Consider the following 25,635-nt stretch of genomic DNA (forward strand, 5'->3'; position numbering starts at 1 on the left):
TTCCTGAGGCCAGAGAAAAGCGGGCTCCAGGACTACATGTTCATGACAGGACTGCTGTCTATATTCCAACATCTGCGCTTCGCTGTAAGAAAGAGCAACAGGAACAGGGTACATAAGTGGACATTGGACACTTTCATAGCAGAGACAGGGAGGGGCTAGACCCTGTGAAGAGACCAAGAGGTCACACACTCCCCATCCTCGGGGCGAGGGAGACACGACGCATGCACAGAAAGGCTCCTTGGGGGTCAGAAAGGAGGGGGCCCACCGCATAGTATGTGATGCTAAGCCTTTCCCGCAGGCCTCTGGCCTGGAATCCACCTGGGGAAAAGCGGCACATGCATGAAGGGGCGGGTCCTAGGGCCGGGCAGGTGTGGGGAAAAGAAACCAGACAACTGGCCAAAGGTGAACAGAGACTCGGAAGAACCGTCCTGTATAAATGGCTTAACCCCTCTTTACTGCCTCCTCCCCGTTAGGGGGGACCTTTCTTTCCGGATGTGCCTCTCCGCCCTGCTTCTGTCTTAAGTAAACACTTTGTGTGCTCTCCCTCTTGTTGCTATGTTATGTCTCTAATAATAAACTCTACCTGTTTTACAGTTTTAGCCTCCACGAGAAATGCATTTTTCACTGGGGGCAGGAGCCAGGGAAAAATAGCTTCTAGCCTGTTGCCCTTGCTGGTCTGGTGGCTGGGACTCCTGGTTTTCATCCAGGCTTCCCAGGCTCAGTTCCTGGGCAGGGAATTAAGATCTCACTGCACACCACCCCTCACTGCTGCCTCACCGAGATCACCACCGCCTATCCGATGGGGCAGGGGGTTGGTACCGAGGTGCTATTGAGAGCCAGAACCTCCTTCGTGTCAGCCAGTGGTCTGCTTCCATATTCAGCTGACGTGTTCAGGGCCACACAGCTGCACGGGCTGTGAAGACATGACCACCACGGCCAGCCCCGCCTCCGCCTCCACCTCCACCTCCACGACCAGCATCCTGAGCTCACTGCCTGGACACTGCCCCACCAGGAACATCCGGCGCAGGATTCATCCCTCCAATACAAAGTCTCGAAAACTCTTCTTTAAAATGAACAGAAAACCTTTGCTTAATATCCCCATGGGGAACTAAAAGTATTACCAAACGCACACCTTTGATCCAGTCCTTGAATAAAGCAAAATAAACAGGAGGAAAGAGGCATGGTTTGACTTAAAAACAAACAAAAAACAAACAAACAAAAATAACCTCACCAGGACCTGAGAAAAGTGCTGTATCGCTTTGGGCCTTTAAGGGTCCTTTCTGAGAATTATCACAAAAGCCTCCCACACCCTCTTGGTTGTTTGGTAACAAAAAGCCACAAACACAACTGACTTCAATATCTTTTAATTATTCTCCAGAATTAAATGATCCATGTTGAGCCCTTCCTGACACCAATGTGAGGTTATCATGGTCGGACGCCTGGGAGACTCTGGTCACTGAGTTGGAATTATTGACCACGTGCCGTGGTCTCCACTCCATCCCCCAAGCACGACCCGCTGGCCGGAGGGAAAGGCCGTCGCTGTGATTCCGTTAGACTCAGGTTATTCCCCGTTATCTAATAAAAGGGTCTTCTCGCTGGGATTCTAACGTGCCCAGTCCCTCCCTACGGACAGGATATCATCGCCCCTCAAGCTGCGGGCCACTGTCCACGGCTCTCTGTCCCCGGCGAGCGGATGCCTGGGCCTCTCCCACCCGCAAGCACAGCACAGCCGGGGCTGCGCCCACACCCCCCGGGTCCAGGCGAGTCTCCTCGAGGATGTGATCGTATAGTCACCTGTAGTCATCACCGCGCACGCGGGATCCGCCCGCAGAGACACGGAGGACCAGGAACAAAGGGCCGGGAGTGCGCGGGGCGCCCGCGTCGGGGCGGAGGCGCGGGAGCTGCGGCCCGGCCCCGCCGCTCTGCTCACCCGCATCCCCGGGGACGGACCACGACGCGGGCGCCGTCAGCCCCGCAGCAGCTTCGCGTTCAGCCCTATGACGTCGCTGACGAAGGCGTCGGCCCCGATGAAGTCGCCGGCGATGATGTTGGTGCAGCGCGCGCCCGGCCCCGGGCGCTGTCCCCGCACCCAGGCGCACAGGTACGGCAGCCCCGGCAGCGTCATCCGCTCCAGGGAGGCGGACAGGTGTACGAGCACGTACTCCAGGTTCTCCGTCAGGTTGATGCCGGCCACGAACAGCCCGCCTGGACCAGGGAGGAGAGGGGCAGCTGCTCACGCGTCCCGTCTACGCGGCCACCCGCCGCGTCCGCCCTCCGCGGCAGCTCCAGCTTTTCAGACCTCGGACAGAGACGCGCGTTCTGACAGCAGGGGCGCAAAGGAGGGTCAGGTCACTGAATTTCTCCTGTTACACAGGAGGGTGGGCTGAGCAGTGTCCCCACAGACGTCCACGTCCCGACCCCCGTGTGGGGGGCAGAATAACGTCCCCACAGACCTCCACGTCCTGACCCCACCCCGCCCCCCAGCTGCCTCCTAGCTGCTCTGAGCTGCTCCCCAACTACACGTGGCTCCGCTCTCGTGGCTGGGAAAGGCTGCTGTGTGGGAGCTCGGAGCCACGCAGGAGTCAGAACCACGTGAAGGCCCCTGGGTGCAGTGTTTACAAATTGAAGTAAAATCCACTTCACATAAAATTCACCATTTTACAACTGAACGGCATTTAGCACGTTTACAGGGCTGTGTAGCCACCACGTCTGTCTGGTTCAGCACATTCTCGTGCCCCCAAGGAGACCCCGTCCCCATCAGCAGTCCCTCCCCGTCCCCCTCCCCCAGCCCCAGCACCACTCACCCCCTTTCTATCGATGGATTTGTGTCTTCTGGAAGTTTCCTAGAAACGGAATCACACACTGCGTGGCCTTCCATGTCTGGCTTCCTTGAACCTTGTGTTCAAGGTCCACCCACGTTGCACGTGTGTCCTAACCTCATTCCTTTCCACAGACAACGTTCCATGTGTGGATGGGCCACGTCCGTCTGCCCGTCCGTCCACCATCGGCGTTTGGGTGGTTTCCACCCTGGACGCTTCCCTGACCTCCTGGCAGCACCAGGACGGGGCTCCGGCTGATTCCAGGTCCAGCCAGGTTGGCCGCCAGGACCCCCCACCCCAGACCCCAGCGCCTGGCCGTTCTCAGCAATTCTGCCCCCAAACGGCACAAGGAGAACCCTTCTGGGAAGACAGATCAGGAGACGACGGGGAACCCGGAGGCCAGCCCAGGGTCCAGGGAGAAAACGGCTGCCGTTTTAGTGGAAACGGGTCAGACGGGCAGAAGCAGGTCCCAGACGCCGGCAGATGTGTCTGCAGGGCAGGTGGGTGAGCACTGCGGGTTTTGTCTGGTTCACACCGTTTTCCGTCACGTTGGCTCAGAGAAAACAGTGGCTGACTCGGTACACGTGGTACCAAGCGTAACAGAGGAGAGACTCTATCACCAGCTGTTCACGGATGGCAGGAAACTGGACAGCAGGCCCTGGAGCCCCCAGCGTCCACCACAGCCACGTGCCCTTGACCCAAAGGTAAAACACCTAAACCACGGACCCATCGTCTGTAAAAGCTCACCTTCATCAGACCAACGGCGACAACAAAACAAAACACCACCAACCCTCAAAGCAGGCAGAAAAGGGCCCATTTCCTTAGAGAAACCAGCAAACCCTAAGACAAAGCAGGCCAGCCAGCTGGAGACGCCCCCGGCTGGGAATGAGCTCCCCCACTAGGGGGTCAGGGGAGCCTGAGGCTCCCAGCCGCTCTCTCCAGGGCAGGAGGCCAGCACCCAGCACGTGGCCAGGCGGACGCCCCAAAGCTGAGCGAGCGAGGTTTCACAGGGAGAGAGGGCGAGAGAGACAGAGACACGGAGAGACAGACAGAGGGAGAGACAGACAGAGCCGGAGGAGGTGGAGCTGCCGGGTGTGAGGGCGGGCCTCTCCCTCCTGATGCATCCCTGGGCACAGCCACAGGCCCACTAAGGTCCACGGTGAAGATGCACAGGCTCACGTTTGTGAACCCAGAGCAGCGCCCGGTGAGTAGAGACGCAGGCCCTCCTCTCCCTGAGGCCCGTGTGCAGGGATACACAGACGGCACGACCGCATGGAAACCACAGAGCCCGGCGAGCAGCTCTGTCCTGCCGCACAGCGCAGCCTCACCACGGAGCAGAGCCAGGCAGCCGACCTGCCTGGGGAGGCTCCTTTACACAGCTGTCGATGCCACGTGTGTGTGTGTGTGTGTGTGTGTGTGTGTGTGCCTGCATGTGTGTGGAACCCCATGCGCAGGCTGTGTTGGGATGTGTGTACAAGCGTGTATGTGTGTGCACTTACCTGTGTGGACGGTGTGTGCACATATACACGGGTACCTGCACACGTGCATGTGTATCTGCACACGTGTGCACACGCATACAGGCACACGACACATGTCTGTGTGTGAACGTGTGCACGGGCAGATACATATGTCACGAGTGTGTGTGTACATGCAGGCCATACACTTATGTTTGTGTGTGAGTATGTGCACAAGGCATACACATGTATGTGTGTATATGCACGTGTGTGTATGCACACGTGTTCGTGCGTGTATATGCACACAGACAAACGTATGCAACTGCTACATTTCCTCACTGGAATGCGAAGCAGCCCCAACGGTACACGTGTGACGGGGCGGCCGCAGGGTCCCCGTGCAGAGGGCACCACGCACCTGGGCGGCCGCAGCTCTTCATGCGCTCCAGGTAGCGGACGAGGTCCTGGGGCTTCACCTGGTTCCCCCACCAGTAGGGGATCGCGGGCCACAGCTGCGGGTGCCGGCTCACGGACGCCTCCTCCTCGTAGGACACGAGGACCTGCTGGCCCCGCGACCACAGCTGGCGCAGCGTCGGCACCTCCTGGAGGGAAGGACCGCCGGGCGCCCGTGAGCCGTGCGCGGAGGGGGCACCAGGGCGCCTCTGGGACGGGAACGGTGGACATACCGGGATGTCTCAGAGGAGAGACGGGCGGGTGGGTGACCGGGGTGTCCGAGGGGAGCCGGTGGAGGGGCGTCCCTGGGGTGTCTGTGAGAGGAGACCTGGTGCGGGCCCCGTCTCAACAGCGCCGTGGCCTCTGGATGCCCACGAGGCCACGACTCTCCGTGTCTTAAAGCACCCTGATCTCACACTGATCCTCGATCAGTGATAAGTTAATGAAGATCAACTTCTGTTATGAGTTTACATGTCAAAGGACCGGCACGCTGTCCCCCTTGAGCTGAAAGGCACACTTCCCGACCCCCTTCATCCCCTGACCCAGGACGTCCCTGGTGGGGCTCGGAGTGGCAGGTGTGTCCCCAGGGCCACATCTCCCCCACGTTCCCCTCGGCCCCGAGCACCTGGGTGGCCGGGACTCAATATAGGTCCGCGGTCTGTATTTTAGCCCAAACCACTCAGGATGGTGATTTCTCCTGGTCTTACAGGATGTAAAATGCCAAACATGCGAGGGTTTGAAACAGATTCATGTAAATTCCACCAAAATAGTCGTGGATTTAACTTTTCAGGCTCCTGGGGACCCAAGGCAGGCCACACACCAGCCACCAGCAGCAAATGGAGAAAAGTATGGACATAGTCAAACCGCAGATTGTGTCACAGACTGAACTGTGTCCTCAAAATTTACATGTCCTGACCCCCAGGACCTCAGAATGGGGCTGTGTTTGGATATGGGGTCTTTAAAGAGGGGATGAAGTAAGATGAGGTCACTAGGGTGGGTCCTGATCCCATAGGACGGGTCCTTACAAGAAGAGGAGGTCAGGACACAGACACACACAGAGCGACGACCCTGTGAGGAAGCAGGGAGGAGACGGCCGTCTGCACGCTCAGGAGAGAGGCCTCGGGAGGAACCAGCCCTGCCCACCCCTGGGTCTCAGGCTCCAGCCCCAGGACTGGGAGAGGGTAAGAGTCTGCATTTCTGAGGCTCCTGGACTGTGTACGGCAGCCCCAGGACACACACAGGACACTGGGCACGTACGCAGGGTATGAAAACGCTGTGAAAACTTCTAAACCAGCACCAAGGGGGACCCAAGGTCAAGAGAGGCAGGTGTTCCCTGTGATGCCATCCAGGCACCATCCCGGCAGCCGGCCGCATGGTGCACCTGAGGGTGGTGGGCGCCCTTCTCCTTGGGCATCCAGAGGATCTCGGGAAAGGCCTCACCCGGCACCAGACGCATCGGAGCCTCACGCACAGCAGACCCAAGCGAGCAGATGGAGCTCCAGAATCCAGCCTGTCACCCCTGCTGCCTTGCCGCCCCCGCCGCACCCACCATGGGGAGGTGTGGGGAGGTCACGACCCCTGCTCACCCCGCGGGGACACAGCATGTCCCCAAAGATGTTCTTGATGCAGGTGACCAGGTACTCGTGCAGCTCCTCCGTCATCCTCTCAAAGTTCCTACACGCCAGGATGACCACCTCCCGGGGGTGGTTCTCCAGCCACTCGGAGATCTCGGTCAGCGTGTCCTGGGCGGGCAGAGGGGCTGCGTCACGAGAGACGGGGGTGAGGGGGCTTTCCCCAGCACGCCCACTCTGCAAATGGGTCAGGTCCTGAACACGCAAATACGGAAAGCACGGGGCCGCCCTCGGAGGACGCAGCCTCGCCAGAGGGACAGCCGGGGAGCCCTGCCATCACTCTGGGGCAGACGTGTGTGCATGTGTGTGTGTGTGTGTGTGTGCGCGCGTGTGAGCACCGTGTGTTCATGCCTGTAGGGTCACGTGTGCGTGCGTGTGCGTCTGTTTGTCGGAGCCTGTGTGTGCACAAATGTGCACTCATGTGCCTGCACACACCCCAGAAGACTGCTTGTGCAACTGTGTGCGGTCTGGAAGCTCCAGGGCACGTGTGAGGCCGGCAGGGGGCATGCACAGGGAGGTCCCAGCGATGGTGCCTCCAGACCCCGAGGGTCCTGGGGGCCCCAGTGGGGGCACAGGCAGCCTAGGCCAGCGCGAGGCAGGAGGTGAGTCATCCCGCAGCCCAGAGAAACGTCCCAACTGGACACAGGAAGACGTATCAGGGACCCACTTTAGCAAAACTGCGGGAGACACCGCAGAGGCCAGTGGTACAGGTGTGAGTTCAGAAAGGCACGCTGGTCGGGAATTCTGACTGACGGACAGCCAGAGGTCAGCCCTCTCCTGCCTGCAGAGGATGCGTGTCCGGCCGCTTACAGGTCAGCTGCATCCCGAGTGGAGTGGACGTGTGTGTCCCCTCAGAGGTCAGCCTCTTCCGCCTGGAGGCCCTCTGCCTCCTGCCTGCAGTGGACGTGGGTGTCCCTGGCTGGCGGGGCCTCCCCGTCCACACCCCCCACCCCGTACCTCCACCAGCGCGGTCGTGTACACCATGTGGACAAAGTGCAGGTTCTTCTCCGAGCCCTCGACCATGTGCGCGATCCTCAGGTCCAGGTACCGCACCCCGGCGTCCAGCTGCTCCGTGACGGTCAGCACCTGCGCACAGAGGTCAGTCACCTCTGCAGGGGACAGAGGGCAGCCGCCCCCTTGGCTCGCTGCTGCCCTCAGGAGCTGGGAGTGTGCTGGGGGTGCCCGCTGAAGGCCGCATGGTCCAGTGTCAGATCAATAGTGTTGGTGCCACCAAGGCTCGGCCCTGCATCGGGGAACCTGCTCTCCAGGGTCACTGGCCACACAGAGCCACCGACCGTGCCTGGTGGGGCCCTGTCCTGCAGTAAATGTCCACCCTGGGCCCTCACGCTGGTCTCGGGACGTCCCTGCAGGGTCCCTGCAGCCGATGCCCCCCGGGGCCCTGACGCTGGTCTTGGGAGGTCCCTGCGGGGTGCTGCCTCACCCTCCTCCCAGGCAGTCCGTGAGCGGAACCCCACTTTCCGTTCAGCAGCCCCAGGCCAGGCTCCTGGACACCCCCCTGGACCCTCGGACATAAGGACGCATGAGGACCGGCAGCTGCCGACGGCACTGTCCCCAGCCCACAAACAACACTAGGAAAGGCAAGAAGGAAGCCAGAGAGAGGATAAAGGGAAGAAAAGGCTTCACCCTCCACACAAAATAAGAGAGGAAAACGCAAAAACCAATATTAACATAAGGTAGTGGGAGAAAATGTCACTGTGTTCTCTACACGGAGTAATAACGGAAAAAGAAAAAATATAAGGAAAAAAATGGGAAAGAAAAGAGTAGTCCCCCTCTATTCACAATAGAAGAAAAAGCAAAAAGTAATATTAACCTTAAGAAAAAGGGAATGAGTATAAAAACAGATGATTGAACTTGGTGTACCCGCAAAAAAAAATTAAAAAAAAAAAAAGGGAATGATACTGTGTGCTCTCTGCACAAGAGAATAATGAGAAGAAATAAGCAAGAAATAAAGTGAAAATAATTGTCGCGCCTGGTGTGGCCCTGAGGGGAGCCCAGCTTCCCCCCGCGCGGCCCCTCCGCACAGAGGAGGAAACTGCGAGGTTCGGGAGGCTGCAGAGAGGCCTGCTGTGCGCACGGCTGGGGCGGAGGCCCACGTCCGCAGGGCCGCACACCTCAGCCCTCCTGCCGCCTCCATGCAGAAGCGCCTGCGAGGGGACTTGGCACCGAGGGTCCGTCATGAGTCAGCGTCCCTCCCGCGCGGAGCCTGGGTCACCCAGGCCGCTGTGCACAGGCTGCAAATCCCCTTGCCTTTCCTCTGCTCGAGGGCGGGGGGGCACAGGGAACGGGACAATGTTCTCCTCTAAAACGTCCTTTGGGTTTTTCAGACTGTGAAATAGGCTCTCGGTCTTTTGATATTTGGAAAACGCAGCGGAGTCTACAGAGGAGGGTGAGATCTGCACGTGAGCCTATTGCCCAGGGCCGATTTGGGGACCGGACACGGCAGAGCCTTCCCTGGGGGGCAGGAGCGTGCAGCCCCACGCGTTTTCCCCGCCGCAGAACGAAACAGGGCCCCCAGCCTCACGTAAGCTGTGTGTCACGTCCCTTCTGAGGACCTGGGATACTCCGGAGAGAAATCACCTGTGGCGTCAGAAGAACGAGCCCCCCTCGGACTCAGCGCGATGGAAGGCAGGCCTGCCCCGGGGCTGGACGCTGCAGCTCAAGCCTGTGGGTGTCTCCCCTGCCAGATCGCCGAAGGCGTCCGGCCCTCCCAGCAGTGCCGCGCGACCCCCCGCTCACAGCCCGGGCCACCTGGTCGCCCACAGCCCCGCGGAAGCCCAGCACCGTGGGTCCCCAACGCTGTGGGCCTCCTGGGCTCCCGTCAGGGCTGAGCTCCTGAGGCTGGGCTGCAGGCACCTGCCGCAAGTCGGGAATGTGGTTTCCCGACATTCCAGACCTGGCTCTCCGCCCCTGCACGCCCCGGAGGGATGCCACAGCTCTCGTGTGACTGGAACGCCCACAAGGAAGCAATTACAAAGGACGGAGCTGGGGATGAGAGCCTGTAAACGGTCCGATGACAAGGCCCTGGGAGCAGAAAGCCGGGATACTGCGTGTCCCCGAGGGGGGCTAGAGGAGGGCCGGGGGTCGACTGCTCCCCCGGGGGGCCCTTGTACCTGCCGACCCCTGGGCCCAGGTGGGCTCTCCCTCCCCCGGCCCCATGCCCACCCGGTGCCGGCGAACCTGTGTGCAGGAGACAGGACCACAGCCAGCTGGGTGCCCCCGCAGCCTGGCTCCCGAGCCGCTCCGTGAGGCCCCTTCCTCTCCACCCCCCCCCCCACATTGACTACCCCCCCCCCCCACTCTCCCGTCCCTAAAATCCCCGAGGCACACGGGCTGAGGGTGAGGGATGTGAGGCAAGAAGCTGAAAAGGAGAAGGTTAATTCTCCTGCTGCAAATAAGGGAAGCACAGCTTCCCTCACTCCCTGTCCCAGAGCATTTCCGGGAGAACACATGTAAGTGCAGCTTACGTCTCGACTTTTTCAAATGAACCCTTTCAAGCAGGCGTTTGTTTCCTGCAGACCTGCGAGCATCTATGCAAAGTGACGGAGAAGGAAACACCCATCTCCCACCTCCTGGGAGGGAAGGCCTGGCTCCAAACACAAGCCCACCTCCGTGTGAGCACGTGGGACCCCGGGATGCCGTGTCTGGGAGCCGGGTGGGTGGTCTCTGCGGGGCTGCACAAAGGGTGCGGCGACCCTTCCTCCTCTGCAGCCTCTCGGACGCTCAGCCCCCGATGCTCCTGTGAGGTGTCCCCTCTGGCCTCACGCTGCTTCCAGAGTAAAACCGTGCTCCTTCTCTCCTACCTTTGTGGGAGGCTTTCTGGGTTGCAGTGGGTTTGTTTTCGATCCTATTTGCCCGATAGGGATGAGGACTCCGGCCCCCATGGGTGACGCTGGCCAGGACCCAGCCTCCGGAGCCCGCCAGACACCTGCAGACCCTCACCTGGGTGACGCGCCCTCACCTGGGTGACGGACCACTTGAGCACCACGGGGCGGGTAACGCATGGCAGGACCTTGCTCAGAAGCCGCAGCATCCAAGACTCGTTGTGGGCAATGGGGGACTTCTTGTTCAGGCAGTACGTCATCGTGTCGTGGCTCCCTGGAGGCAAACGCGATGGACACGTCACCCGTGAGTCTTTCCTCTTGCTCCGTGCCCGGAGCCGCACACGGGAAACACACACACAGCACCACGGGACAGAAGGGGGACCCGAAAGTCACATCCACCCAGACTTGGGAACGGGACCGTATCTGGAAATGGGGTCTCTGCACGTGTGATGAGGGGAGGGTCTGAGATGAGGTCCTCCTGGAGGAGGGGGGCCCTACATCCAGGGTCCTTCCAAGACACAGAAGAGAACAGACCCAGACACAGAGGAGAAGCCCTGTGAAGACAGAGGCAGGGACGGGACCAGGAAACTCACACACCCAGGAATACACGTTAAATGGCTGAAAAATGAGAACACATAGGAAAGTAAAAAGATTAAAATTCTCTTTGGATGTACACCTATTTGCATGCATTTATATTTTTAATATATTATATATTTTCTATATGTTATATATATATATATATATGGATCCATTTGTATGTGGAAGAATCCATTGTTTAAATATAAATATACATTTATTTATATTTTTAAAACAGAATCAAATGTTGCAATTTTTATCTGCTCCTTTACATAACATGATACTGTCAGCATGTTCTATGCCAGTTCACATGGAACCCTAGTCCTGTTTTAATGGCTGCGTCTCTCTGTGCGTGTTTGTGACTGTGTGTGTATATGACTGTGACAGCTTCATTGGAAGGGACGGATTTAGTCTTCTCACCGTAGGCAGTGTCGCCACAAATGTCCTGGCGTGTGTGTGTGTGTGTGTGTGTGTGTGTGTGTTTTCCATGTCCACTGACCGCTTCCATCAGGTTACATCTTGGGACTGGACTCCAGCCAGGCAGTGGGAGGGGAGACCACGACTCAGCCCTCGCCCCCAGCCCACATCCTAAGTGTCTCCTGCCAGATGGGACCCTGCGGCCGCCTCCCTGCCGTCCTCATCGTATCAAGAACCTCTCAAAACCAGAAAGAGAGAAACAAATACTGTACGCTAACACACATATAGAGGATCTTAAAAAAAGTGGTACGAATGAACCCGTTGGCAGGGCAAGAATAAAGATGCAGCTGTAGAGAGTGGACTTGAGGACACGAGTGGGGGGAGGAGGGGAAGCTGGCACGTAGCGAGAGAGTAGCACTGACACATACATGCGACCAAATGTAACATATAGACGGCCAGTGGGAAGCTGCTGCAGAGCACAGGGAGATCAGCTCGATGATGGGTGATGACCTAGAGGGCTGGGACAGGGAGGGCGGGAGGGAGGCTCAAGAGGGAGGGGAGATGGGGATATATGTACACATACAGCTGATTCACTGTGTTGTACAGCAGAAACGAAGGCAACAGTGTAAAGCAAGTATACTTCAATAAAGAGCTCCGTGTGAAAACATTCAGAAGTCTTTCTGAAGCCTTGAAAATGTTACAGAAAATATGACTGAATGTAATTAAAGTGTGTGGGCCGAGCAGCTGGGTGCAGGATGTCCTGCTTGAGCAGCGGAGGAGCTAAGGGTGTGAGCTTAGGAAAACTGGGTCAGCACGAGTCAGAAAACTGCATAGGCACGCAGGGCACAGCCATCAAGGGCGGGTGCTGGGCGTGGAGGCCACGGGGGCACAGGCTACCGAGGAGACAGGGGACTGACCCTCCCTGGAGGCGCTGCCCCTCCCTCATACACCTCACATCACCCTGTTTGGCCCCGCAGGATGGCTGGTTAGCCAGAGACGGGTACGATTCCTCAGGGGAGGAACAACCTAAGACAGGCACAGTCGCAGAGGGGCCAACAGGGGTGGGGCACAGACCCTTACTCCTTCTGAGAGAGGCCTCCTGCCCCCAGGGCTGCGTTGCTTCCCACGCCCAGCTCAGATCTGGCCCCAGGAGGCAAACAGAGACCTGGCCAATAGCAGCAGCCCTCTCACCGCAGCAAGGATCTGTGCAGGCGCACGCACTGATGGTCCTTCTGCTGTTCTTGCAAAAGCCCACTGCTCCCATCATGTGAGGCCCTTTGTGCAAAAAGATATACACAAAGAAACTTGGTGACTTCAAAGAAAACCTTGATTGTGGGACAGAACTGGGAGCTTGAGAACCTTTTGCTATCTTGCTTCTGGAACGCCGAGAGCTCAATAAAAGCAACGTGGGATGAATCGGCGGGGCTCTTGATCCTAGAGGCCTTGAGTCCCCCGGTCCCATCTTTCTCTTAAATCTGTGTCTGTGTTTCTTCAAGCTTGCGGCACCCGTCATTTGCCCCAAGTCGCCGAGCTGGTCTCGGCAGAGCTTAAAAAAAAAAATAGAACCTCTCAGTTTTGCCCAATTTCGTGCTCAAGGAAAGACCGCTGCGTTTCCCGTGTCTTCTCGCTGCCGGTGGACCAGACACGTCTCACCATTTATGAGCCAGCAGTGCTTGGTGGCTGGGTCCTGCCCTGGGGCCGGTTCCCGGTGGGGTCCCCGTCTGGGTGTGGATTTCCGAGCACTCTCGTGCTGACACTACAGCCCTGGTGTCCCGGGCACGTCGGGATGCGGTCCTCGGGTCCCCATGGGCCAGGTTTCCAGGATGGAGGTCAGTCGAGGGGTCAACGGGGATCCCTCGGGGCAGGGGGCGGGGGGCGGAGGGAGGCCCCCGTCCCCAGGGGCTCTGGCCTCTCCCTGCCGTGAGTGGGAGGATGCAGGCGGCTTTCGGGACTCGGCGTGCGAGGAGTTAGGGAAGAGCCTCCGGCGTGTTGGGAGGTTGCGTTGATGTGAGCAGGTTCACCGGCTGATGTCCAGTTTCTCACCAGAGTCGTGAAAGGTAACTCCTCAACCAGGAGGTGTGTTCCTACCTTCTGCTGCATTCCAATCGAGAATCTCCATTGTTGCTCACTGCATTCTGCAAAGTATTAAACTTATTTCCAGGCATTTTATATTCGTTACTGTAAATGGAGTTTAAAAATTTTTTCTAAGTGGTAAATGTGGGTGTAAGTAACATATTTACAGTTATCAGCGACCAGCCTGCATTCCCAGTGTCTGAGCCACACGGTCAGGCAAGCCCATCCTCCTCCTCCTGCCGTGCGCCCCGGGCTCCTCGTCGTAGGCCGGGCTGGGCTGTGCCCCTGCGGACAGCCCAGCGGGCAGGCTGCTGGGGGAGGACTGTGACGTGGGGCCAGGAAGGACGCCCCTCCCACCCGTCATCCTGAGCAGGAGGGAGCCGTCGGGAAGGGAAACTGGGCGCTCCCTCCTCTGCAGGGCCGGCGATTGGGTGAGGTCGCAGCTCCAGAAATCTGTCTGAAATAAATCCCAACACAGCTAACATGTTTCCTTCCTGGGGTTCCCAAAAGGCAAAGGTGTTAGAGAGACACACAGGGGTCTCAAAGCGGATGAGATGGAGAAGAAAGACTCCCCAGGTGAGAACTGGCTGCTGGGAGAGCAGAGCTGGTAAGAGGGTCTTGAGGCGCCAGGAGCATTGGATGCAGAGCTGGGACCCCAGCCAAGTTCCCCTGCCTCCTCCCCATCCCACAGCCTGGCCCACAGCCTGTCCCCCCCCACACACGACTGGGCCTTCTGTGGTGGGAATGATCCGTGTGTGAGGGACACGGGGCGGCCACGATAAAAGATCACAAACAGGCGGCTTAACCCGCCGGCATCCATCCGCCCCCAGCCTGGGGACCTGACGTCCGAGGTCGAGGTGTCCCAGGGCTGAGCTCCCGCCAGAGGCTCCAGGGGAGGGTCCCTCCTGCCTCTTCCAGCTTCTGGGGCTCCAGGCGTCCCCGGGCTGGTGGCCGCCTCCCTCCCGTCTCTGCCTCCGTCTTCACGGGGCGTCTCCTCTGTGTCTGTGTCTCCTCTTCTGTGTCTTAGAAGGACCCTGTCATGGGATGTAGGGCCCCCCTCACCCAGGAGGACCTCACGTTGACCCTTGCCTTCAGCACGTCTGCAGAGACCCTGTTTGCAGATAAGGTCTTGTTCGCAGGGTCAGAGGCATGTGAATTTGGTGGCAGGCAGGTCCATCCGCACAGTCAGGTTTGTGTTATCTCCCCTCCCAGTCCTGCCTCGGGTCCTGCAGGGACATGGGCCACCCAGCGGAATCTGTCCTCTCTGAAGTCGGCCAAGCCATTCCAGTGATTGGATTCTGGCCATGGTGGGACTCCAGCTGGTGGGAAACCTGGGCAGCTATCTGGGAAAAAAATATCAATTGGATCCTGCCCCATTAAAATAAAATGTACTTATGAACCGTTTTGAAGTCACAAAATTCCAGAAGGAAACCACTGGTGGGTGTGAACACGTGCGCGAGCCCCAAAGCCCTTGCTGAGTGAGAGCAGACACAGCGGAGAAACTTGCTGTGATCTCCTGGACAGGAAGTTCTGGAAGAGGCAACACCAACCCAGGGTGGAAGAAACCAGAGCAGCCTGCTTCCGTGACGGGAGTGCTGGCCGGTCAAAGGCACGAGGGGATGTTCTGGGCCATAAGCGACAAATCTGTGCCTCCTCTCACGTTTAAATTATATGTTAAAACCCTACATGAGAAAGAGTAATAGCAGGACAAATGATCAACGATGAGAAACCGTCGCTGAGCCGTCAGGCTGCATAGTTACAAGGTCAACGTCGTATGGGCAGAGGCACAGGGACCAGAGGGAGGGCATCTCCGTCTCCCTGGGGAGAACCGGCAGAGGTCCATCCAGATGGGAAGGCTGCATCCTCTTAGGCTGGGCCGGTCCGGAGCCGCTCCTGTGCGGAAGCAGACCCATGCTACGCGGTGCCGTTCTCCATGGAGCTTCTTTTTGTAAAACAAGATGGGAAACGCCTCCGTGCCCGTCGATAGGTGTTGGTTAAATTAATCATGAGAATCCACACACTGGCATTCCGTGCTCTTTTAAAACTGGACGCAGAAAAGGAATCGATGAGGTGAATCCCAACGTGGGTGGTTAGGGGGACACAGCAGGGTCCCACCTGGCGGACTCCAGCTGCCATCTGTGGGAAAGGGACAGGTGCTCCCCCAGGGCACTGCTTCTGTGTGCACAGAACCTCCTTGAAGTGTCCTTGGGCCTTGGAGTCAGGACTAGGATTCCAGCGCGCGATGGGCCCACCTTCGTCTCTCCATGTCCTTCTGGTGCATCATCTATTTCCAAAAATTGCTCACAAAATTTTGCTAAGAGTACACTGGGTATGAGATGAAAACAGGTGCTCAAACAAGTATTTGGACATAGCAGCACTATTCTTAACAGCCCAAAACCTGGAAACGCTCCACGTATCCATCCATGGCTGGGTGGACGGACGGACGGACGGATGGACGGATGGATGGGTGGATGGATGGATGGATGGATGGATGGATGGGTGGATGGGTGGATGGGTGGATGGGTGGGTGGATGGATGGATGGATGGATGGATGGGTGGGTGGGTGGGTGGATGGATGGATGGATGGGTGGATGGGTGGGTGGGTGGGTGGATGGATGGATGGGTGGATGGGTGGATGGGTGGATGGGTGGATGGATGGATGGATGGATGGATGGATGGATGGGTGGATGGGTGGATGGGTGGATGGGTGGATGGATGGATGGATGGGTGGATGGGTGGATGGGTGGATGGGTGGATGGGTGGATGGGTGGATGGGTGGATGGGTGGGTGGATGGGTGGATGGGTGGATGGGTGGATGGGTGGATGGGTGGATGGATGGATGGATGGATGGATGGGTGGATGGGTGGATGGGTGGGTGGGTGGGTGGGTGGATGGATGGGTGGATGGGTGGATGGGTGGATGGGTGGATGGATGGATGGATGGATGGATGGATGGATGGATGGATGGGTGGATGGGTGGATGGGTGGATGGATGGGTGGATGGGTGGATGGGTGGATGGGTGGATGGGTGGATGGATGGATGGATGGATGGATGGGTGGATGGGTGGATGGGTGGATGGATGGATGGATGGATGGATGGATGGATGGATGGATGGGTGGATGGGTGGGTGGATGATGGGTGGATAGACAGCATGGGGTCCATGCACACAGTGGAACAGGACTCAGCCAGGAAAAGGAGGGAGGCTCTGACACAGGCTACCACGTGGATGGATCTTGACCACACAATGCTCCGTGAGGGAAGCAGACACGGAAGGACACATCTTGTGTGTCCATTTATAGAAATGTCCAGAATCAGCAAATGTACACAGACAGAGGCAGATCAGTGGTGCCAGGGGCCGGGGAGGGGGAATGGGAGTTATTATTTAACGGGTACAGGGCCTTGGCCAGGGGAGCGACCGAGGGCCCCTCTGTGCACGGGAGGCCTGAGAAGCCGGAAGCTTCCTTCCTGTGGGGTCCCCACAGCCGTCCCCGCGGGAGGCTCCTGGCAGGGCTGAGAGGGCGGGGCTGCCGCTGGCTGACCCCGCGCCCAGCACGCGGGAGGCTCCCTGCGCACCTCGCACCCCGAAGGGCCTGGACGCGTGGGCGGCGGGGCCCTCTGTCCCCACAGAGGGCGGGGCGGCCAGCACAGAACCCAGGCGGGGTCAAGAAACCACCAAACAGAAGACTTCCGCACAGCGAGAAAGAGTTTAAAGCTGGCATCCCAGTGGAACTACTTTCTGTTTGCCCAACGGTCCCCGCACACGAGAGGCGGGCGGAGGCAGCCAGCAGGCGGGGCGGGGCGCTGCAGAGGCAAGCGCGGTGCCTGGTGTGCGCGAGGCTGGGGGTGCAGGTCCAGCGTGGGGAGCATCTGTGCCTTCAGGAGGTTAGCGGGGTGGTGTGGGCCGCGGGGCCCCTCCCCACCCAGGCTGCGGTGCCCGGTGGCCAGCCCTCCAAGGTCCTGCGCGCAGCTGTCTCACCCCGGAACCGCCTGCCTGCTCGGTCCCCACGGGGCACCCCCCAAGTCGAGATGTCCATCCAGGGCTGAGCTTTGCAGCACTTTTTGCAATAAAATGGGCTTGAGTCAGAGGCTCTTCTGTTTGGTTAGAAAGGCCCTGGGCCACTTACTGAGGCCCCTGGGGGCTGGACCCAACTGTGGACCCTCCAGGCCCGACGGCAGAAGATGCTGCCCGGCCTCTGACGGAAAACACGGATGCAAGGATGAGGGCCTGAGATTCCCAGGGCCCCCGGGAAGGGGGACAGGCTGGCCGAGCAGAGCCACACCCCAGGCTGTCACCTCTCCCGAAGCCACACTCTCGGGGGTGCACCGTGTGCCTTCCGCGCCGTGTGGCAACACAGTGGACAGAGAAGGGAAGACGCTGGTGTGTGTGCACGTGTGCGCGTGTGTGTGCATGTGTGTGTGTGCACACGTGTGGCACAGAGGGCTCCCCCACACCCAGGACCCCCCTCACGGCCGGCATCCCCGCCGGGAACACGGGCCTCACCTGGGAGGGAGAGGTGGTGCAGGGGCACGTCCCAGAGCCGGGAGCACAGGGCCGCCATCCAGTCTGCGTTCACGCTCCTGGCGCAGGGCAGGCTCGGGGAGCTGCAGGGCGTGCTCGCCTGCGCCCCCATCGGAAGCCAGCCCCGTGTGATCTGGGGAAGGAAACGAGGTTTTGCATGGTTAAAACAGGGCGTCCAGAAAATGCTCTGCTGGTTGCACGGAGGCAGGGGCGTGGCTTTGAGAAAAAGGAACCGACAGACGTCTTTCACACAGAAAGGAGGATGGGGTGGCGGGGAGCGGGCAGAGTAGAGAAGAGTTCTGCAGAGACGTAGACAGAGACAGACAGAGACTGAGACAGAGAGACAGAGAGAGAAGGAGAGGCAGACAGAGAGACTGAGACAGAGAGGGACTGAGACGGAGAGAGGGAGAGAGACGGACAGACAGACGGGAGAGGGGAAGAGAGGGCTTGAGGGAGAGGAGGCGGGGGAGGGAGGGAGGCACACCCAGAAGCTCACGTGGGCTCTCGCCGAGTCTCCTGCCTGCAGAGGCTTCCCCTCCGTTGGCTCACGCACTGACCCCTGCCTCCTGGGGCTGTGAGGGGGCCCAGGCTGAGCCTGTGGGGTCTCCAGGTGTGGGGGCTTCAATCCTACGGGTGGTGGAGCCTGGCGCCTAGGTCACCCCCCGCCCGGCACTTTGCTCCCAGGGGCTCTGCCTCCATCTGTCGGGGGTTGGGGCAGGAAAGGTGATTGGAAAGGTTCCCAGGATGAAGCACAGAGCGGACGGGAGAGGGAAACACCTGAGCAGCTGAGAGCCTGGGACCGGGTACCCTGAGGATCCCCCCTGCTTGCCCAGACCTCAGCGACCCCGCCTCCCTCTGTGGACCGGAAAAGACCTCACGGGTCCTGCAGATTCAGCTGTAGCCGCCGCTTTCCGAGTTTCCACCACAGGTAGAAACGAATTTATTCTCCGGGCAAGCAGATGAGGTGGGCGTGTATCCTTCCCACGCCCACACAGGTGCAGGAGGCTGACAGAGGCGTCCGTGGGGGTGCAGCGGGCAGGACCGGAACCCCCAGGTCCACCTGATGCCAAGGCCAGCACCACGTCCACCAGGGAGCAGCCCCCCGACCTACCTCCTCTGTCCAGTGGGATGCTGTCAGGGGCTGAGCTCTGCCCCCCAAGGTCCTGTGTTGAAGCCCTGAGCCCCAGGACCTCAGAACGTGACTGTGTCTGGAGATGGGTCCTGAGTGTCCCCTCCCGTATCACAGCCCAGGGTCTGCATGTCCCCGCCTTTCTGTCACAGCCCAGGGTCTGAGTGTCACCCACCTCCCGTCCCAGCCCAGGTCCTGAGTGTCCCCTCCTCCTGTCCCAGCCCAGGATCTGAGTGTCCCCCCCTCCTGTCACAGCCCAGGGTCTGCATGTCCCCACCTCCTGTCACAGCCCAGGTCCTGAGTGTCCCCTCCTCCTGTTACAGGTCAGGTCTGAGTGTCCCTCCTCCTGTCCCAGCCCAGGATCTGAGTGTCCCCCCCTCCTGTCACAGCCCAGAGTCTGCATGTCCCCTCCCTCCTGTCACAGGTCAAGTCTGAGTGTCCCCCCCCCCCCGCCCCCATCACAGCCGAGGTCTAATTGTCCCCTCCCTCCTGTTACAGGCAGGTATCCTGGGGGGAGACACAGGGGAGTAGAAACACTACACTAGGCCCTTTACCTACTGGAGGATGGAACGTGGACACCCCATCATGGAAGGAGATGTTCTAAAACGCAATCACCTGCAGACACAAACCCCGACTTTGCAGCAGCAGGTCCCCAGACGGTCCCCCCCGCAGACCTTGGTCTTCACCCACCCCGCCCCCGCCCGGACCCTGAACTTGCTCTCAAGCCTCTGTGCCTGGGCTTCCCCACCTGTGACAGGGACGAAGGCCCTCTGGACGATGCTGAAGGTGACGCGAGGGCCCAGACACCCCTCACCCTGTCCGCCTGGGAAAGGGCCTCCCGCAAAGACCCTTCCCACGGAGACTCAGCTGAGACTCCGGGGCCCCTTCCCTGAGCAGGCCGCGCAGACCCCGCCCCTCCGCAGGCTCGCCGGCTGGGAGCCGACCCGCTCCTTCCCAGGGTCAGTCAGACCGCCCGTCCCGTCCCCCCCGGCCTGAACTGCAGCCACGGTCCTCCGCGTGGGCAGACGCCCCGCGTGGGGCACCTCCTGCGTCGGGGCCTCTGGCCCACATGCTGTCAGGCCACGTGTCACGCCAGCCCCAGGCCCGGACCTTTATCCTTGTGTCACTCCTCTCCGTGGAGAAACCTCCTCTGCCCCGACTCTCCAGATGCTAGCAGACCTCGTCAGGAGTCATCCCTATTGTCATAGTCCCCCCTCTACAGTAATAGTCCCCCTCTATTCTTATAGTCCTTCCTCTACAGTAACAGTTCCCCCTATAGAGTAATAGTTCTCCATTATTGTCACAGTCCCCCCTGTACACTAATAGTCCTGCCTCTATGGTCACACGCCACCCTCTATTGTAGTAGTCCACCCTCTGCAGTAAAAGTCTCTCCTCTACTGTAATAGTGCCCCCACTCTCATGGTCCTCACTCTACAGTAATAGTCCCCTTCTATTGTCATAGTCCCCCTCTATGGTCATAATCCCCCCTACAGTAATACTCCCCCTCTATTCTCATAGCTCCCCCTCTCCAATAATAGTCCCCCCTATTGTCTTAGTCACTCTCTATAGTAATAGTCCCCCTCTATTGTCATAGTCCCCCCTCTGCAATAGTAGTCCTCCTTGATTGTGATAGTCCCCTTCTATTGCAATAGCCCCCCTCTATTTTCATAGTCCCCCCTCTAGAATAAAAGTCCTCCTCCATTGCTATAGTTCTCCCTCTACAGTAACCATCCTGGTCTACCTTCATAGTCAACCCCTATTGTAATAGGTCCCTCTATAGTAAAAGTCTCTCCTCCACCCTAATAATCACCTCTATTGTCATAGTCCCCACTCCCTATTAATACTCCCCTTTCTATCATAATAGTCCCCCCCACAGTAATAGACCTCCTCAATTGCAATAGTCCCCTTTCTATTGTAATAGTCCCCCGCTACAGTAAGAGACCCCCCGTGCATTAGAATAGTCTCCCAGTGTGGTAACAGTCCTCCTCGACTGTAATAGTCCCCTTTCTATTGTAATAGTCCCCCGCTACAGTAAGAGACCCCCCGTGCATTAGAATAGTCCCCCAGTGTGGTAACAGTCCTCCTCTAGTGTAATAGTCCCCTTCTTTTGTGATAGTCCCCCGCTACAGTAATAGTCTGCCCTCTACAGTGATAGACTCCCCTCTACAGTAATAGTCTCACCTATCCTGTAATAGTCTCCTCTCAACAGTAATAGCCCTCGTCTACTGTAATAGTCCCTCCGCTATGGTAAGAGTCCTCTCTCTGCAGAAACAGTGTTGCCTCTACTGTAACAGCTCCCCTCTACCGAATCGTCCCCCTCTGTTGTAATCATCCTCTTTAGTATAATAGTGCCCCTTTGTCATAGTTCCTCCTCTATTGTAACAGCCTCCCACATTATCACAGTCTCCCCATTGTAACATTCCCCCTCTACAGTAATAGTCCCCCCACTACAGTAGTAGTCCTCCTTTATTCGAAGAGTCCCTTCTCCACAGTTATATCCTCCCACATGGTCATAGCCCCCATTTATTGTCATATCCCCTTATAGTGTTAGTCACCCCTCTACAGTAATACTGCCCCTTGTACCGCTATTGTCCTTATTTTACAGTAATAATCCCCCCGCTACAGTAAGAGTCCTCCTTTATTATAAGTCCCCACTCTAGAGGTATATAGCCCCACGTTGTCACAACCCTCACTGATTGTCATATCCCCCCCAACCCTGTAAGTCAGGACTCCATAGTAATAGTGCCCTTTGTACAGGTATAGTCCTTCCTCTACAGTAATCATTCCCCCTCTAAGTACTGCCCCCCCCAGTAAACTCTCATCTCCTTGTAATAGACCCCCCTCCTCCTCACAATAATCCTTTGGAATAAAAGTCTCTTTTCTAATCTGGACATGATTTTATTTCATAGGCCTCAACAGAATGCAAGTATAACATATAGCAAAACACTATCTCAGACCCCAAAGCATGGGCTTTGTGGGGGGCAGCTGTGGATGTGTGTCCCCATCATGTAGAGCTCCTGTTGGTACATCTGTGTCACCATCATGGGGACACCTGAGGGTGTGTGTCTGTCTTCCCATCACAGAACAGATCTCTCCCTGTGACACAGGTCACCTGCCGACCGGGTGTCCTGTCCCCTCCTGACCCCAGATCTCTCCCCATAACACAGGTCGCCTGCCCACTGGGTGTCCTGTCCCCTTCTGTCCCTACGTCCACAGACCTCTGTTTCATCAGAATCTGGGTTACTTTGTAACAAGTACTGCATCCACCCGTTTGCCGTGGCCTGAGATGGTGGTGGGTTCATCTGTGATGGGAGGAATAGCATCCCATCCCCGTGGACACCAATCCTGCACTTGCCAGGCTCTCTCCTCCTCCCAGGTTCACAGGTGTGGGTCACCTGCCCTTTTCCTTCTCTGAGGACCCCACATCTGTGGTTTCCAAGTACAGATTCAGGTGTGCTCAGCACTAGTGCAAACCCAGAACCACCCAGGCCATCCCCACTCCCCAGGTGCGGCCCCAACCTCAAGCCTTCAGACAGCAGTCCCCCACGGGGGTAAGCCAGGTGCCTTTCCCGCCCCCCATGGGGGTAAACTAGGTGACTTTCTCACCAAGCATTTCCTCTGCGGAATCCACTCCACCCTTTGCTTTCTCAATCACCGTGGGACTCAGGTGAGCACGTGGGGCGGGTGAGCTAAGCTTGCAGCCCCGCTGACTGCCCCGACCAGGCGAGACACCTGGGCCACCCACCTGTGAGTCGCAGGAAGGCTCCTTCCGGCCCCACGCGCCTCTGCAGGTGGTGACTGGCCCACAGTAGACACGCAGGAAATAGTTCTCAGGTGAATGAACAGGTGGACCTGCACACAGTCGGCAACCCAGTGGCGTTCCTGTCCTCCTCCTCCCCCGGGCCCCCAGGTGCTCAGCCGGACCTCGGAATGGTCCACAGGCTCCCCGAACACCAGGTTCTCAGACCTTTGCTCAGGACCCCCAGACACTTGCCGGCCCCTTGAAATGCTCCCCAGGGTCCCCGAACACTCACCCGGACCCCCAAATGCTCACCCGGACCCCCAAACACCCAGCCCCCTGAAATGCTCACTGGGTTCCCTGAACGCTCACCCAGACCCCCATGCTGACCTGGCCCCCCTAAACGCTCACCCAGCCCTCCAAGCATTCTCCTGGTCCCCCAAACACTCACCAGGCCCCCTGAACGCTCAGCAAGCTCCCAACCGCTCACGCACACCCACCGGCCCGACATCCCCTCCCCTGCAGCGTAAGGACAGCACAGGAAACCTGGGTCAACAAGCTCTTCCCACTCAGCACCCGTCAGCGGTCAGAGGCACAGGAGACGCGGGCTTGTCAGGGCACCGCCGTCCAGGAGTACCTGCGGGCTCAGTGGCTCTGACCCAGCGGGGCTCCGACCCTCCACACTGGGGACCCCACAGCCTTCGGGTGGACGCTTCTCCCAGGGGGTCCCAGTCCTTCTGCTGCCCTTCCAGCTGCTGGTTCCCAGGAAGGAGGACCTGGGGCCTGAGGGAAGGGCGTGCGGACCACCCTGGGCCCCTGCCCACCTTGGGAGCACACCCGCCCAGGGGCGTCTGAATTCAGACAGACGGTGGCACTCACCACGGACGCGGAGTCCAGCAGCGTCCAGCACAGTCTCAGCAGCTCAGCGTCCTCTCCGTCTCTGTCCCGCGGGAGCCTCGGGCACTTCCTGAAGCACTCTCGTGCCGGGAACGCCCACTCCTGGCAGCGTGTGGGCCGAGCAGCGCCTTCCAGGGCTGACCTGCCCCAACCCCAGACCCCAGGGCAGGCAGCAAGCAGCTTCCCCTGCTCCGGACGGACCCCACTGTGGGGACAGCACTGCCTGGCTAGGGGTCCGTGAGTCCTCACGGCAGACAGTCTGCAGGGACCGGACCCCCACAGGGGACATGGGGACACCTTGACTGTGACCATGGCATCCAGTGGTCAGATGATAGGATGTGAGGACGCCCTGAGTGTGATCACAGGGCCCAGTGGTCAGAGGACTAGGACACCAGGACGCCCTGAGTGTGACCGCGGGGCCCGGTGGTCAGAGGACTAGGACACCAGGACGCCCTGAGTGTGACCGCGGGGCCCAGTGGTCAGAGGGCGGGATGTGAGGATGAGCTGACTGGGCTCTGGCCGCTGTCCACCACTGTGGTCACTGGAGCCTGGGGCTGCAGCCAGCGAGACTCTCCCCCAGGCCCCGTTGCATCATCCCCGCAGCACCCCTGCCTTTGATCCCTGGGCACACTGGTTGGCACTCGACCAAGTCCTCCACCGAAGTGTCCGGCCCTTCTGCCCCGAGTGTCCCTTGTCCCAGCCCTGACCGGGGGTGTGGCCGCGGTGGGTGGAAGTGGACCCCCAGGGCACGTTCACACCTGCGCTTCCGCCTGCCCCGGACGCTGGCCGTGAGGTGACCACAGCCCAGAAGGGCGGTCCCTCACCCTCCCCTGTTCCCGTCTGCTCCTCTCGGTCAGTCGTCCACTCGATGAAGTGTCTGTGCCCCCTGCATCCCCCCTATCCCAGCAGGACGTCGAGGGAACAGAGTGGACAAACATTGCAGCAGCTCAAGGGCTGAAGGGGGGAGTTCTCCAGCTGGCCTCGCTCCCAGCTCTGGCCGGAAACTTCATCCCTCCGTCCCGGCTACAAGTGGGCTTGGGGCCGGCTGGCCTGTTACGGGGATGGCCCTCAGGTGCCCACCAGCATCAGGCTCGTTCCTCCTTCCCTCCCTCCCTCCATTCTAACCCGGGCCCCATCAGCTCCCTCCCTCCTCCCTCCACCTCCCACCCTCACGTTTCCCGCCCCACCCCTCTGCACTCCCTCGGTCTTTCCTGAGTACAGCCCCGCCCCCACTGGCCCCCTGCTCTCCACTGTGCCCCCTCCACAGCCTAGGGGCCCAGGTGCAGCTGGCGAAGTGGGGGCTGCCCACTGCCTGCAGAAGAGACCCTCCCTCTCTCCCCTCCCTCCCCCTCCCCCTCCCTCCTCCCCCTCTCCCTGCTCCCCCTCTCCCCCTCCCTCCCCCCTCCTCCTCCCTCCCCCCTCCCCCTCCCCTCCCCCTCCTCCCCCTCTCCCCACTCCCCTCCCCCTCCCTCCCTCCCCCCTCCCTCCCCGTCCCTCCCCCTCTTCCCTCCCCCTCCTCCCCCCTCCCACTCCCCCTTCCTCCCTCTTTCCCCCTCCCTCCCTACTCCCGCCTCCCTCGTCCCCCCTCCGTCCCCCCCCCTCCTTTCTGGCTGGGCTTCCTGACAGCCGGCTCCACTCAGCTTCCCCCAGCCAAGGTCTCTTCCCGATTCAGAGCCGAAAGTCGTCCAGATCCCCCAAACCTGTGCTTTCCTCCGGCTCCACTCCCCGGGGAGGGGCGGCAGGTGGCGGAGCAGATGAGCGGAAGCAGGGGGCAGTCCCCTCCTCACCCAGGCGGGCGGTGCCGCCGCGGGGATGAAGGCAGGAGGGGGGCACAGGCTGCATGGGAAGGACCCCCCACCTCTGACTGTGCACTGGGAGGAAGGGCCCCGAGCCAAGGATGGGGGCCTCCGGAAGCTGGAAAGGCAGGACAGGGACCCTCCCCTGGAGCCCCCAGAAGGGACTGCCCCGCCCACACCTGCACAGCCCCCGGAGACCACGTGGGACGAGTGGCCTCTGCACACAGGAGAATAAACGTGTGCTTCTGTAAGCCAGACCGCCTGTGGAAGCTGCCGCAGCGGCTGCAGGTGAC

At 59.4% G+C, this 25,635-nt stretch overlaps 1 protein-coding gene across 1 annotated transcript; it reads right to left on the bottom strand.

The window, feature by feature from the left end:
- Nucleotides 1-1,354: 1,354 nt before the first annotated feature.
- PLCXD1 (phosphatidylinositol specific phospholipase C X domain containing 1) lies at nucleotides 1,355-23,603 on the bottom strand. Its single transcript, XM_057719177.1, has 7 exons — nucleotides 23,529-23,603; nucleotides 17,764-17,914; nucleotides 10,334-10,470; nucleotides 7,312-7,440; nucleotides 6,310-6,465; nucleotides 4,689-4,872; nucleotides 1,355-2,205 (listed from the first exon to the last, which is right to left on the bottom strand). The coding sequence occupies exons 2-7, from the start codon at nucleotides 17,891-17,893 to the stop codon at nucleotides 1,967-1,969; spliced, it is 975 nt and encodes a 324-aa protein (XP_057575160.1). The 5' UTR covers nucleotides 17,894-17,914; nucleotides 23,529-23,603; the 3' UTR covers nucleotides 1,355-1,966.
- Between the last annotated feature and the right edge of the window lie 2,032 nt (nucleotides 23,604-25,635).

The sequence above is a fragment of the Hippopotamus amphibius genome, chromosome X, assembly GCF_030028045.1.
Source record: "Hippopotamus amphibius kiboko isolate mHipAmp2 chromosome X, mHipAmp2.hap2, whole genome shotgun sequence".
Classification (NCBI taxonomy): domain Eukaryota; kingdom Metazoa; phylum Chordata; class Mammalia; order Artiodactyla; family Hippopotamidae; genus Hippopotamus; species Hippopotamus amphibius.